Below are 16,422 nucleotides of genomic sequence, written 5' to 3' on the forward strand. Positions count from 1 at the left end.
TGTTAAGCTAATTTATACATTGTATGTGAACATATCATCTTTGTATCTCTATAGTGAAGTTCAATAAAAATAATAAAAAAGTACTGTTTCTCGTAAGTCATGTTTGTAAAAACATCTTAAATTTCTTAATTAACTAAGGCCTAGTCCTGACCTAATCTAATGGAAACCGCCCCTAAGAGTTCATTTGGTCATTTATAGCTATATACCTGAAACAAATGTGGCAAATGTAACATTTTATATATTGATGGTTGATGGTAAGGAAATATCTTAAATGTAACACAACGATATGAACATTACATACAAGTTTCATAATATTAAATCATTAGAAATCTTTACATGAAAAGAGTTCATTCTGAATTAAGAGCAAGTAGTTTTGTCATTTCTTATTCATTCATGCAGACAGATTGTGGTCTGTACAGTGTCCTTATATATTATACTTCCAGATCAATGACAGAATGTGAGTGTGCGAATGCATGACCACAGCTGAACACATTTTTTTTCAGAGAAAGGCAAAATAAAAGATTCAAAGAGAAGACTGTTTTTAGCAAATGCTAAAGAGGCATTCCTACTCAGTAATATATTTTCTGACCTTTTTCTACAAGAAATATGCACATAAAACAAGCAAAAGAAGTTGTTCTATGCGTGGGGTTTTAAAGGTGCCGGAGACAAGAAGCGCCAAGAGGGGGTAGATGTTAAAATAGAATGGTGATGGGGCATGATGTGGCATTCAGGGGAAGAATGTGTAAATGTGTGTAGAATGAAGACAAAAGAATAATGTTTGGAGGCATATTGATGAAACTCACGCAGGACAGGAGTGTGACTGTGAGCAGGGTACAGACAAAGACACAGGAATGGGGCAGTTTGCAACATGTCTGGGAGAGTACAATGATGAATGGGCAATGAAAGCAAATTACTAGGTCACTAGTGCCCAGTTTCACAATTAAGGCTTGAGGCTAGTCCCAGATTTCAATGAATGTTTGAGCTCTCTTAAATGAAAATAGCTTGGCCTGACATATCTTGAAATATATCAGTGCCTTTAAATGTTCTCACAATACATTCATACAACTTTTGAATGGTGTCCAGTGACTGAAGCTGAATTAGTTTCTTGTCCTAGCCACTGCTGAACACAACTTGTTTTGGCACAACTTTTCCAAACCTTGCTTTGGAATGCAACCCAATACATAGAAACAAAAGATAACAGCAACGTTGTTTTTTACAGTAGCCTAAATAACAGTAACTCCTTAGCAATGAATCTTCATATTTTGTACTTCATCATCAAAACCCCGTCAAAATTATTTCAAATATACAAATATAATGGTACACAGTGCTATCCTTACAGCTTCCATTTAGTCGGCTTGCTTAAAGGGAACAGACTAAACAGCTGGATTGTGATGAAGTTAGAGCACCAGAGTTTTGTTCAGCATTAAACCCACGTGAGCGCTTTGGGTCTGAAACATTTACACACACACACAAAGATAATTTCATGGCACTTTATTTGAATGACAATCATACGTGACACATCACAGACTTCACATAGCAAGTGTTCGATTAGCTTATTAATCATTTGTATTTTTTCAGCAGGTCCATGAAGCTGTCGCACTAGAATTCAGTATTTCAAACATTAAACAAGAATCTGCAAGAAATGCTGCACTTTATTTCGAGTACCTGTAAATGATACATAGATTTCATTATTATCATATGATCAGATAATCAACAGTGCTTACATTCACAGAGGACACAGACGCACACAATTTTGATTTTGCTCAAACTTGATTCCAGCCCAGTTCAGATCATCCCAGGCTGTGAGCCTGACAGCACAAAAATGTGGAATAGTTTTGGCTCCGAGGATGCTTCTCATGGAACAATGACGCATGACAATTCAATCAAATCATACAGAGGATATTACGCACAACACCTAACCTTTGTTTGGTTTCATGAAATCAACAGGACTATAATGGAGCTATAAATATGTGTTATTTCTGTGCCAGAGGCATCTAAAAGAATGACAGAAATGTAAATGGTCGTCGTGGTCTAAGCAAAATATGCCCCTGCTATGTAGTTTGTTCATAGTAGCAAGTAAAACAAATGTTTGGGTCCCTAAATATGAGTCAGTTCTCTCTTTGTAAATGCAAATCTATGGGATTATAAATAGCAAAAAACCAACCCCCCCCCCCCAAAAACAATATACACCTCTTCTCCAATTAAGGTATTATTCATGTCTGTCACGCCATGTACCCAAATTTAATTACAAACCACCTAACCATGAATGTGGGCGACTCAGAAATGACACAGTTCACCATTAAAGATGTAATTTTAGAATTGATTTTTGCAGCGAATTAGGGGCTCAACGTTCAAAAGGAAATGTGCACACACAATCACTCTTTGTCCTAAAAAACTGATTGGATTTTCATCTATTTAAAGACATACAACAACACGATTGGTCTTCGTTTCTTGAGCTTAAAAGTTGTTTAGCCATTTCATGTGCTGACTTTCACACCACCCTGCTAAAAAGCAACAACGGTGTGCGAGATATGCTTGACTTCCATCAACATCAAAGCAGAGCCGTTTCTTATGGGAATTCTCAAGAACGCATTTCATACAGAAGCATCAAATTTGGCATTTTAGTGAGCAAAACATGACATCATTGGTACATTACATCAGCCAACATCAACGACATCTATCAACTTAAATCTGAAATAAATACAATTTTAACATACGAGAGAAAAGACATTTCTGTGACATGAAGGCACCTGGACACTCCCTTCAGTGCCAAAGCAACGCAAGATAAAGAGCGAGTGCTGATCTGAGAAATAACAGTGATCACGTTTAACACCGCGATTAACATTGGCTGAGAGACCAGCGTGAAGGACGAATCAGCCCACAGGGAGTAGAGTCAGGGGGTGTGTCTTATTTATACCGACACGGATATTGTCCAATCAGCGTGTAGGACATGTTCGGTCTTTAATGCAGAAAGCGGATACTCATCTTCTGTTCGACATCCACTTTTTCCAACACCTGAGGGGAGGGAGGAGATCAGATTAAAGGGATCGTTCACTCAATACATGCATTACTTTCGTCGCTCCGTGAAATACAAAAAGAGAATCTTTGAACATCTTTGAAGCATTCTTAGACATTTAAAGGTTTTACTTCCGAAAAGTGTAAACGAGATTTGATGTGTATATTTCAATTGTTTATATTTAAAACATGTTGAACATAGGAATACAGACTGTTATGGTGTTTTACTTTCCTTTTTGACCGTGACAGCATAAAATCACCATTTACTAGAAACAAAAGCTCATACATTCTCCTCCTAAGCTCAATATTTGTGTTTCAGGATGACACGGGCCTAAAACAACACTCACTTCTCAGTATATGACAGCGGTTTCATTTTGGATCATGTTGTTTTTGATGCGTTACCTTAGTGAACTCACTAAAGGAGATACACATGTCTCCATTGGTGTCCGCCTCCTGGATAGTTCGGTCTGCGATGCTGCCCAGCTGCTCATCCGAAATATTCACCCCCACCATCATCCTCAGCACCTGAACACACAAACAAGTTCAAGGTCACTTATCACAAACATGTCCCAAAGTTTATTCAGCTGATTCTTAGTTCTTACACAATGACAGAAGGCAGTGCTTTAACACAAAGACAGTGTTGAAAAATGTATATGGATAGAGCATCTTGGTGATTACCAAAAGCCTATCGTCAAAAGTGTGCTCCGACTTTTCGACTACCATTTTATTTTTCCAAGATCCACCCTGCGCCATCAATCACCTTTCCCATGGACTCATGTGAAAAGGATCATGGGAAATGAAAGGCAGTGAAGGATACATCTAAACTGTGCAAACATTAGATTCGGACATGCCTTGACGCCTTCCTACCTTGGAACGCAGAATGTCTAGCTTTCGAACACAGCTAATGGTACATTGTTAACTGCTGCCCCCTAGTGATCGCGTTCTCTTGAAGCCTACTCAACAGGGTAATTCGAGTAGACAGGCGTAGATTAAATCTTTTGGAGATCCCAATTTACAGACCAAAATGGTTTCATTTAAGGTCAAGCACTTAGCGGTCAAACCAGCAGTTATTCATTGCACAGCCGATCAGCTGACCACTCATCCTGAAAATCTATATTTCCTACACGGATGTACTGAAATGACTCAGCCGTGACCCGCTCTAACAGTGTCGTCTTCTGTGAAATGCCAAGAAATCTGGTTTCAGGTAGCGAGTGCAGGTGAGTCACGGCGACAGCGTACAGATTGTTCTCTGTCTCTAACACAAAGGAGTTCTGTTGTACATCATTACGCGTCATCCTCTCACCTGCAGCAGCTCATCTCTGGAGATCTTATCATCTCTGTCCAGGTCGTATAGCCGGAAAGCAACTGTGAGGAAATAAGGACAAAACCAAATGTGAAAATCTTTCAATCGCAACAACGACTGTTACCAGTAAACTCACTCGATGAGGAAGCACTGTAAGGGCTGTTACAAGAAAACTGGTTTCTTGAACGAAGACTCATTTAGCTGCTGTGGACTGAAGGTTTTAGACTTGGAGGATTAAAACTAGGGCTGGTTAAAACTGGTCGACTGCGTCGACGCTGATAATTAGTCGACATCAATATTTTTGACAAAACACTTCATTAAAAAGTGTCATTCCACATTAGGCCTATAAAATAAAAAATACGAATAAACTAAACTGTTGGATTATTATAGGCTACATTGTAAAATGATTTGAGAAAAAAAAAAACATCCAATGCAAGCAATTCTGACTGATGCTGACTGACAACAATTTCAGTTCACGTCTCTCCTCCAAACTCCACCCACAAAAGCTGACTGTTCTCTCAGAAGGTGCACTCGTGGATGCACAGAACATACTTTGACAAGTTGTTTAGTACAGGGAACTGTGTGCACGCGTGACCACTGTATGATGTCAAAGGATGTCGCGAGCGGCGGGGCTACTGTCAGACAGCCCGCTTCCGTCTGAAGTAAAGTTACCGACCGGTAAAGACGCTTTCATTCGGAAATTTACTTCCGTGCGGCAAGTCCCGTGCTGTGTCTTTCTCTGACACTTTGTCTTCGCTCCACACTCACACACACGCACTGCCAAAATGTTTGCGGCAGTAATAAAGCGCACGCGTGTCTCTGTCTCTGTCTCTCTCTCTCTGTGCTGGTTGCTGCTTGATCGTATCACAAGTCATGTTCGGTAAAATTTATTCAGCCACTTCACATATTCGGCTATTTTCGGTGGCCGAACATTTGCGGTGGCTGAACATTCGGTGCATCCCTAATATTTTCGATTAAGAAACTCAGGATATAACGTAGGATTGTTGTGAATACCTATTATAAGTAATAGAACTATGTCGACGAGTAATTCATTTCTGAAAATGCCATATTTTAGACTAATATATACAGATTTTGTTGTATTTGTTTTGCAGTTCCAGCACGCACAAATATACAAATATACTGGTCAATTATATTTAATTTAGACGCAGATATGTTCCGTTGTAATTTGTATTGAGGCTTCGTTCATTTGCACCAAACAGCCCAAAAAGTTAGCTTTTAATTATTTTCTTTTGACAATTTACTGTATATTTAGCTTAAAATGGCTGTTGTCCTTTTTTAAAAATATTAAACTCATTGCTGCTTGTCGTTCTGCGTTTATTAATAAATTACAAAAAGTATATATTTTTCTTTAAAACGGCTATCTTTGTAATTTAAAAGTTAAAACTTTCAAAATGAAAAATGATTCATTTAGAATAATCGATTATTTGATAAATTAGTCGATAGATTAGTCGATATAAAAATAGTCGTTAGTTGCAGCCCTAATTAAAACACTGTGTTTACAATGTATCCATAGTAAACATTGTAAAAACAAATGCTAAGGGACTCGAGGCTGTAAAATATTCGAACACATGAGAGACTATTGCGGTTGGGGAAAATCCCGCACACGCAATGCTTACAAAACAGATCGTCTTCCAGATGATTGCTTTAGCAAATACTTTGTTATTATCATCAGATGTTTGAGAAGAACTCACAGAGCAGTTTGTTCATCCTGCTGTTGAGAGGCTCGCCTGAACTCAGGCCTTTGTTTTTCTCGTTGTCTTCCACGGGACGGAAATGAGCCAGCGTTTTCATGAAACCTCGGAAGTTCACCTGATCCTCACTGTAACGCACGAGAGACAGAAATGAGAAGGAATACTTTTAAAGATAAAGCATTCTATCTAGAATCTGATTCTACTGAGATGGGTTTTTAAAGGGTAAATGCATAACTTTTTTTTACACAATTTTCCATCAGTTATATGCACAAAGTCTGTTTACGGAAGCTGTGCCACTCGGCGGCCATGTTTACAATCCCCCCGGCACCTATTTCAATCATGATATTAGATCTAGTATCACATGAACTAAGGTTTTCACACCAGGGAACAAGGCCATTAACTTATTAAAGTTCATTGCGTAGATTAGCATGTTTTTGGTGTCTAATGACTTGCTTGTCGCAAGGATCAAACCATCAACTTTCCAGCAAAAAAACTTTTACTCTACAGCACATAAGCCTGGCTTTGACATGAAGAAAGTTCTTACAGACATCAGTCTGGAACGGTCTTACCATTACATAACATCCATTGGGACATCAAGCAAAAAACAAGTCCGGGGAACTTTTAAAACCAAAAAAGTTCTGCTTTTTACAGACTGTTCAAGGAATCAGAGCCCACAGAAACACCAAGAGAGTCATGAACAAACTTCAGGCGCTCCTGTCATGTGCTTATATAATATCATAAAACTCACTCAAAACATGATACATAACCAACAACCAAATAAATAATTGCATAAAATATCTTGTGAGATATGCAAATGGAAACCATATGTAAACTTGAAAAGGGTCACATGGCGCAAACACGTGTTTTTCTGTGTCTTTGGTGTGTTATAAGTTGCCCATGCATGTATTAGACACGTAAAATTGCACAAATGAAAGTGTGGGAACAAAAGATGCGTTCTATCTAAAAGCGAATGCTCACCCAGACCTGCCTGAAACGCCTCGTGTAACCACACCCCCACAAATCTACATCAGTTGGTGGTCTGGTTTGACTAAGACCGCCCAAATGTATACGCAAGTAAGGTGGACGTACCTGTCAGCACAATTGAAGAGGAACCTGATGTTCCAAATATGGTAAGAGGCGTTACATTTCCCTCACACGCTTGTAGTATTCCACCAATCACAACGCACTGGTTAACTGGCCAATCATAGCACACCTCGCTTTTCAGAGTGACGAGCTTTGTAAAAAATCCGCGCGTTTCAGAGAGGCGGGGCAAAGAGGAGATACAAACATGCACGGGATGTGGAAAATACAGCGTTTTGAACCTTAAATCGTGTATACACATTGCATTACATCTAAAACAAACCATAATATTCGTTTTAGCCGTGTCATATGACCCATTGAAGTCTTCGTAAGACTGACCACAAAAAAGAAAAGAAAAACAAATATGCACACGGCACACCACATATTTTTGTATTTTTTGTAACATTAATCATTAAATCGTTTTCATCCAATTGATGTTTTTATCGTTACTTTTGCTCAATGTTTCATATCTTTTTGGTGTGCAGAACGCATTTCAAATATCTGGATGTGGAGATAAGCGCTGGAACAAACAGCAGCAGACTTGCACGATGTTTCAAATGTTACGAGACGGTTCTCACCCCTCTGGGAAGAAGGCATTAATTATCCGATCACCAAGAGGATTTATGGCCAACTCGGGAATCCTCTGAAAGTCTTCTCGACTGATAAAGAAAGAAAAAGAGAGAGGTGATTATTACACATACACAAGGCTCTATGGAAACAAGTGCTGGGTACATCATGTTCCCTTAAAAAAACAGACGTCTTGTATTGATATAGTGAGAGAAAGTAAGAGATACTTCTTTACAATGGTGCCCTTACCTTTTAGGATTTCAATGAACGGTGCTTAAATGACAGTTCTCAATTTAAACATAACACTAAGATGTAACTGTGCTGTACGGCACAAGCAATCTGAACCCCTAAAATGTCCTCAAACTTCATTGTACATCGTTTGGTTTCTTGTGTGGGTTGTTTTGGGTTTTCTTTGTTTTTGTAGCATTCTTGAGTTAACATCATATAATGTTTAATACAGCCATGCTTTACACTACCGACAATCTTTCATTCGGAGAAACCGTGAGTTGTTGGACAGACATTCTGACACAATACATCTGGTTAAGTAGTTGATATGAGTAACAATAACACGATGAATGTTTAGACAGTGCAACTGGGGAAATAACCCCATAACCAAACAGAATAAAAAGCAGTTGTAGATCATAAGTTGGAAACGAACTTTTCCAGAGCTGGATTTCTGAAGAAATGATCTGAACAGACCGTGAGAATGTGAGATTGAGAGTGTAACCTTCATGCTCAGGGGAAGGACACGCACCTCATCGCCCTGATTTTTGAATTGATTATTTAAACACAGGCCACATCACTTGCCACAGTCTGAAAGATGTTTGGAGTAACAACACACGCAGCCGTTCTCAACTGAGCTTGCAGGTTGTGTTTGTTTGGCTGACCATCATCTCACTGGGTTTCACACCACACATGATGTTGTCATTAAAAACACACAAATATAACAGCACGACAAGCTGTGACATCCGTGTATGTGGTAAACAGAAAGAATAATACACATCACAGAAGCACAGAAACTTCACAAACGTGTCTGTTTCAAATGAGAAGATACATCGGTACAGAGGTGACCCCAGGTCGCGAGGACACGCAGCAGCTGTTGCGCAAACACTAGGCACGATCGCACTTTGTCGTAATGTCAACTGTATTGTAAAATAATGAAATATGTGAGTGAGACAACTGTAATGTTTTTCTTGAAATTAACATGAAAAAAAAGATTAAACGTCTGATCCATAAGGCACACTTTTCTGGAAACACTTCAGCACGTTCGAAGTCGTCATCTGATTGGTTGAATTTCACAGGATGTACGGGAGACGTGCGTGTCACGTTCGTTAACGGTCCGCCTGGTATCAACACGAAGCCGTCTGATCTAATGAATAAGCTGTCGTGTTTACAACGGTTTCAATAAGAATTCCTCACGATCGACTAAACGCTTAAATTCTCAAAAGTATGCCGGGTTCACCACATAAACTTATAATCATTTGTTGCTGTTAACTTTCTGTCTTTTTTGACACTTTCATGAATGTATGCCGGTCTGTATACATTACTTAATCGCGATTAATCGCATCCAGAATAAAAGTTTGCGTTTACATAACATATGTCTATGTACTGTGCATATTAATTTTGTATTTATAAATACAAACACATACACAAGTATACATATTTAGGAAATATTTACATGTATTTATTTATATTTACCAATAATTGAAATTATATATAAATGTTTATTAATATTTAGATTTTTCTTAAATACATGCATGGATGTGTATGTGTTAATAAATACAAAATTAATATTTATCTGTTTACTGTGCATAATATGTAAACACAAACTTTTATTCTGGATGCGATTAATCGCGATTAATCTTTTGACAGCCCTAATATATACAGTATATATATATATACTGTATATATATATTCATTCACTTATTTTATCATTTTATTATTCACTCTTTTTTATTTTATTGGTTACATTTTTGTGATATTCTCAGAGTTAATAAGTTCCTGACGGGGAGAGTGAAACTAGTGAAACTGGACTGTAATTTTGGATCTATAAGATCTGCAAGCTATATCCACGGTTGGATCTATCAGTATAGTCAAAGTTTTTTCAATATTGTGCAGCTGTGTAATAGCTGTAATAGTTTTTGTTCCCAGACAAAAGTTAACGTGTTTAAAGCCTGAGGCGTGTGTGAATGAATGTTAACCATTGCGCATTAATACGTTTAAACTTAAACGCTTAAATAACCGAGAACACGCAGCTGAAATGCTTTCCTTCTGCAATGTCCGGTTCCTCCGTGAGGTCAAACGTTGGTACAGTATTACACAATACAGGTTCTGTATTTACTGTGTGCGTGTGATACCTGAGCGCTCCGTTCTCTCCTTTATCCAGACTGTGAAAGCGGCTGTAGAGACGAGTGATCTGACTGTGGGAAACTGCAACACACAGTAAACATTCATTAGCCGGACACAGAGCTTTATGTCACCTGAGACAGATAACAGTACACATTTCACAGAGTCCAGACAACAGATAATGAGCATTATTCTACTACAGCAACACTGTTATTTATTGTCAGCTGATGGGTTAGATTACTGGATTTACTGGATTCCTGAATGTGTGTAGTCAACGGTTTAAACTGGGAGGAGACCTTGACCTAGATCAAGTATACATACGCCCAATCACACTCAAACCTAAGGGAGTTTATCTCTTGACTTCATGTCTTGAATGCATTGTAGATAAAAGCATCTGCCAACTTGTGTGAACCTCAACAATCCAGGCTATAACAAACATGGCTTAGATTAGTCAAATGAATGAACACAGAACTTTTCCACGTGATCAATCAAACCACTGGACACATGATAGTGAACACAAGAGAGCTAAAACACAGATATACCGAATGAAGATTACAGAGCTTTCATACAGCTCTAGTGTAATGTCTCTGATAGCCTAAATCAAATCATTAAAAAAAGCCAGTTTAACCGACCCTTTGGGTTCAGAAGCAGTACAGAAAACATCTGGAGGTTTTCAATAACTCTAACCTATAACCTATTTCTAGATCCTGCGGGGTGGCCGTTTCTCCCTGTGGTTCATCTGTAGAGAAGGCCAAAGCCACAGGGACTGGAAAACAGGGTCTGTAGGCCTGACACAATTTATTGCATAATGTCTAAAATACATATTACAGGGGCACAGAAACAAACCAGGGCTGCGTTTCCCGAAACCTTCTTAACGCTACGTCATTCTTAAATTATACCTTAAGCTGTACCTTATCGTTAATACGTGTTTCCCGAAACCTTAGTTAAGTATACCTTCTGTAAGTCATACTTTCGTAAGGTTGGTCTGGACCGCTTTGATGGTTCATACCGCTATGCAAAAAGCTTTTCTACATCGCAGTTTAATTTCACATATAAAATTTAATATAATCATTTAATATAAATTCTATTTAGTATTAAATTTACATTTTTACTTTAACTTAGTTTTAATTTTACAAATAAAATGACCTCGGTGTTGCGGTGCGTTCACTCAGTGACAAACATCCTGCTCCGTCATGCCACCGATTACACACGTATGCCTTTCGCCAGGCACGACGTGATGGAGGCACATCAAGGCTTCAAATGAGTGATTCACGCCAATAATGTGAATCAACATAGATCGTGGAGAACATTAACACACGATGGCAAACTATGAGAATATAAATGACCCTTTCAAAAACAAGCGAAGCCAAACAGCCAGTTAATGTAGCTGGTTAACGCAGAAAACGTATGGCCGTGAGGGTGCGGGATCGGACACTTGCAAAATTATAAATACACGCATGCACGCACGCACGCACGCACTTCTTTCTTTCTTTATACTATTTCAGTGAGCCCTGATAAATGCAATTTCTACTATTTCTAAAGCGTTTCTTTATAATAAACATTGTTTTCTCAATACTTTACCCACTCTATAACGCAAGGTAGAGCGAACAATCGATTCTCGAGGCATCGATATCAACCTATTCAGCACCACCGCCATGGACAGCACCTGCTAACGTCGCATTTAAGAAGGTTTACCTTAAGTAACCTCAAAAGGTATAGTTCGGGGAACATATGGTATAACTTGAGTCAAGGTGTACCTTTAGAGTCTTCGTAGCGCGCTAAGAGACAACGTTATCGGGAAACGCAGCCCAGGTCATTTCATTCTAAATACCTATTTATTGAAATTAAAGATGAAACAGATCTAGATATGACACACTTAAAATTATTAACGCTTAAAGTAGGGCTGTCACGATTATTGAATAATCTTCTAATCGCAATTGTTTGACCTCATCGCAATGGTTTCAGATCATTGCAATTTTTGCCCATCTCTATAGAAGACATATAGCATATTTTAGTGTATATATAGTAACTTAAGTATGGGAATACTGGTAAAATGTACCACCACAACACCATCACTGACACTATAAAAAAAAACTTTAAAGCATATACCATAAAAATTACCTGCAGTACAATTTAATATTATTTCAGCTAATCTCAGTGTGAAAACCAGTGAAAACCAAAATTATTATTAACAGAAGTAAAATTTTATTGTAGTCTTGCAAGTGAGAAAAACAGACTAGACGCTTTTCTATGACTGATAGCATGGTGGCTTCAATTCAGCCCTGATCAATTTACCCAATTTACAAGTATTTGGTGGTTGTATTATTGACACGTAAAAGCCTAAACCTTAAATATATGATATAAATTTTCTGATCTATTTCCAAGAAAAAAAACAGTCTTATATTTAGAAGCAGAAGTTTCAAAGCCGAATCAAAAATGTATGAGAATTAAATGTCAAAGCCCTAAAACAGACAATTAATCGTCAAAACCCTAAAACAGACAATTAATCGCAATGATTTATTAGACAATTAATCGTCAGCCAAATTTCATAATCGTGACAGCCCTAGCTAGAGGTCGACGGATATTGGATTTTGCCAATAACGATAACTAAGGTTGTCAGTACCTGCCAATAACGATTAATTATCGATAGTTTTTTTATTGATTTATCGGCAAAAACGATGAATCAAACGAGAAATTCCATGACATCACGCTACACTACAGCCTCTCGTCAAAGTTCTTGTCCAATCAAATCCGCTTTAGAATCCGAAGAGTCCCGCCCCCTTCACTAGCAGAGCTGCTGAAGTGGCGCCTCATATCAGCCACTTGTTCGCACATTTAGTATGTCCTACATGTGAATGAGGCATAATACACTAGATGGGAGATTAGGGATGAACCAGACAGTTTAAACATTAACATTAAAATCGTAATTTCACATCAGTGTCACGCGAGAAGTTGCACATGAGTGTGCTCCGGTTAAGAGACACGATAACACAGAGCTGATCATATGCACAATCATACGCGCAAATCCGCTGAGAAAAAGTGCACGTGACCCCTTTAAAGTCTATACAGTACTATGTTGAATATTAAGGCTCTATGGAAGAGATCAGACATCACAGCCTTGATGAGTAAAGGAGAAGACAAACACCAGTGTCACTCACCAACGTAAACAAGTTTCAAATGACACATCACTGGTATTACTGATCTTCCTGTTCTTTTGAATAGACTTATACACCACTGTCACTGTGGCTATCATGCTGTTAAATGCAGCTTTGCCAGGCTGAGGCTGACTGTGCTGTAAACAAAACGCCATTGGTTATTTTAAAAGGGGGAGCGGCCACTCGATATGTATCGCACTCTCTGTTGATATTATGTCAAAACATCAAATAACGCTGCGCGCTCCAAGGTGATTCAGTGCATCTTTAAGATTTTTAAAATATCACCCAAAAATGATCTGACACTCTTAAAGAGTAAGTAGCATATGATTTTTAAGGTCCTACTTTGGTTTATGGAGTGTCCAACAACAAGTTTATGTACATACAAGGTGTAAAAACACTATTATGTCGTAATAATAGGCAGTTATTCTTACCATACTTCTTGTCTGACTCTCAAATGATTCGTTCCGCGATTCATCTGTCTAATCCCCTCCTATCTGCTAGCCTAGTGTCATGTGATTGGTCAGATGGTGTAGTCTGTTGTGATTGGTCAAACGCGTTCATCATGTGTCGCAAATGGAACGCCTACCATCATTACTAGATTACGGTTTACAGGTGGTTGGACGTCATAAAAATTTCATAAAACATTCTATTAAGTTCATAAACGTTGAAAGTATTTGGAAAATTAATTGATCCTTCTGCAGATGCCAGTAAGAAAAAGGACATTTACAATTCTCTTGTAACAGTATTATACTTGGACTAGTTGACACGGCATACAGTGTACGGTGTTCGTATCTTCAGATGTTATTACAATACAGATAGTACTCGACTCAGTTTTTGAAATAAATACTTTGAGAGTTAATAGATTGAACAATTAAATTAGCCGAGTTAATAGCAAGACAAACAAACTGTAATACCCCAGAAATAACGGTACATGCTAATGATAGCGTTATATGCATTCTTCCTTTGGTAGTTGAAATAAGACAGACTTAGTTTCACAACGTAGAACACAGGTTCTAGACATGATACACACGCATCACGAACGAGCGACAGTGTTTTGGGGGAGGAGACTAGTGACGTTTTCGCGGCAGTCCAAGCAAAACGTAGGCGGGGACTATGTCTAGTGACGTAGATATGCGGCGGTTAGAGACTCGGACTAGCTCATGTCTTGTTTGCATGATTCAGCGTCGACTCCCATTTTTACAAGCCAATAACTTTGTTATTTATTCACCTTCAGACTTACAACTTGGCAGACAGCTTACTTTCAAACACGGCAACATAACACACTGCATGAAATGTAATTTACATGATCTCATACTACTTACTCTTTAAAGTGATAGTTCACCCAAAAATGGCATTACACACCTGTAAGAGTTTTTTATCACCTGCAGAACACAACTCAACTCAACTCAACTTTATTTATATAGCGCTTTTTACATTTTTTTTTACAATTTTACAAATTTTTTACAATTTTCTTTGTTACAAAGCAGCTGTACATAAGTACATAAGACATACACAAAAGAAGGTATTTTGAAGAACAATTGTAACCAAACAATAGCAAGTACTTGGCATTCACTTTTATTGTATTGACACAAAACCAATAAAAGTAAATGAGTACCGATGTTCGGTTACCAACGGTCTTCAAAATATCTTCTTTTGTGTTCTGCAGAAGAAAGAAGGTCATTCAGGTTTAATATGACAAGAGGGTGAGTTAATGATGACAGAATTTTCATTATGGGGTGACATATCCCTATAAAGCTAAGGGTTTAACCGTAAAAACCGTATTCTTTAAGGTTAGTCTTTTCAATGGCCGAATAATGTATCAAAGCTCAGGGAATTTTTATAGGATTCAGTACAGTAAAAAATGACCAAAGAAAAGATAATACAATGAATCTTTGCTTTTGTGTGATGCAAGGTGCTAGAAGAACTGACTCACCTGCTCATTTGGCAATTAGTGGCCTTACCTTATTAACATTTTTAGGCCCAATCATACCCAATTTCACACTTCGGTTTTTCAAGCCACAATGTTACATGTAAAAGATGAGGATGCTATATGTTTGCTTTGTAAATATGTCCTGTCTGCTGTTTGAAACTTATTTTAATCACAATAACCTTTGACACACCCAAAGACAGCAACAGCTTCTGAAAATCACTGATATGCATCTGTTACCCCTACAGGCTCATATCACACACACGCACAACTCATTTTCTCAGTGATGTAAATTTAGACATGTGAGGTTGAATCAGTTTGGTTATAAGGGTAAATGACACATAACATGTCAGTAAACAGTACAATGTTTTAAAATTTGAATGCATGTAAATATGAATAAATGAGAAGTGTAACGTTACCCATATCCCACTGCAACATGTCAACTTTGCACACATGAGACATTCAACATTATAAAACCACATCAGTGCACATGGCATTCATATGTGTACCAACAATAGAAAAAACCCCACGCTAAACTGATACTCACAACCAGTTTCTTTCTTTATTTCCTCAATGTCTTCTTCTCTCAGTAAAGATGAAGCTCTGGAGCCCATGATTGCAGTTCTGACTGAAGATCAGCTCAAGCTAACACAAGAAACTCACCGCTAACCGATAAAAAAAACCCTTCTATAAAGATATGACGTGAACTGTCAGCGCTCGCAGGTGTTCGTCCGGCTTTATTTTGCGCCTGTCTATAAAATATAACCGGATTAAACGTTGTCGAAATCAAAACTGGATCAATAAAGGTAGAGTTTCTGAAGCTAAGCACAGGTCGGAGAATAAACTGTGTGACATCAGCACGCACGTCAGTTCTGTACTCACGAGGCCGTGGACACGCCTGCTGAGAAATAAAGCGTTGGGATTGGCCGGCGTGGCGGTGCGTACAGTGGGTGGGATTTAAAGAGAAAGACGTGTGGTTTCCGGTGACATTGGAAAATAAGGCAATTAATTAAAAATACAATAAAACGGATACAAGTTATAATAGAACGGAAAATGATACTATACGACATACAACAACATAACTACTGCCGGAAATAAAAGAAAACCTTTTAAAATACAAAGACGCATTACAAACTTTAAAGTCTGTTAAACTATATGCTTTAAAACATTTTTTATAGACTTTTTTGTGTTTATTTTTTCAGGGAAGATCAAGGAGTGTTGTAACATTTTCATCAAAGCTAGATTTTGCATCGTTTTAACTGTTTTCCAACAGCGCCATCTGCTGGATTAAAAGAGAACAACTGATTTTAACTACTG

The 16,422-nt window shown here is 38.0% G+C and overlaps 1 protein-coding gene across 1 annotated transcript; it reads right to left on the reverse strand.

The window, feature by feature from the left end:
- Positions 1–1,474: 1,474 nt before the first annotated feature.
- Positions 1,475–15,979, reverse strand: chp1 (calcineurin-like EF-hand protein 1). The gene is made up of 7 exons (XM_057342662.1): positions 15,653–15,979; positions 10,035–10,107; positions 7,689–7,769; positions 6,031–6,158; positions 4,319–4,380; positions 3,418–3,540; positions 1,475–3,015 (listed from the first exon to the last, which is right to left on the reverse strand). Exons 1-7 carry the CDS (start codon positions 15,717–15,719, stop codon positions 2,962–2,964), a joined length of 588 nt encoding a protein of 195 aa, XP_057198645.1. The 5' UTR covers positions 15,720–15,979; the 3' UTR covers positions 1,475–2,961.
- Positions 15,980–16,422: the final 443 nt, after the last annotated feature.

This window comes from Triplophysa rosa, linkage group LG9 (assembly GCF_024868665.1).
Source record: "Triplophysa rosa linkage group LG9, Trosa_1v2, whole genome shotgun sequence".
Lineage (NCBI taxonomy): Eukaryota > Metazoa > Chordata > Actinopteri > Cypriniformes > Nemacheilidae > Triplophysa > Triplophysa rosa.

Excerpts from the sequence above, each read along its gene's own strand:
- chp1 (XM_057342662.1), bottom strand. The coding sequence starts at position 15,719 with ATGGGCTCCAGAGCTTCATCTTTACTGAGAGAAGAAGACATTGAGGAA. Across the intron at positions 3,541-4,318 it reads CCAGAGATGAGCTGCTGCAG|GTGCTGAGGATGATGGTGGG; the intron begins GTGAGAGGATGA and ends TTGTGTGTTCAG. Across the intron at positions 3,016-3,417 it reads CCTTTAGTGAGTTCACTAAG|GTGTTGGAAAAAGTGGATGT; the intron begins GTAACGCATCAA and ends CCCTCCCCTCAG.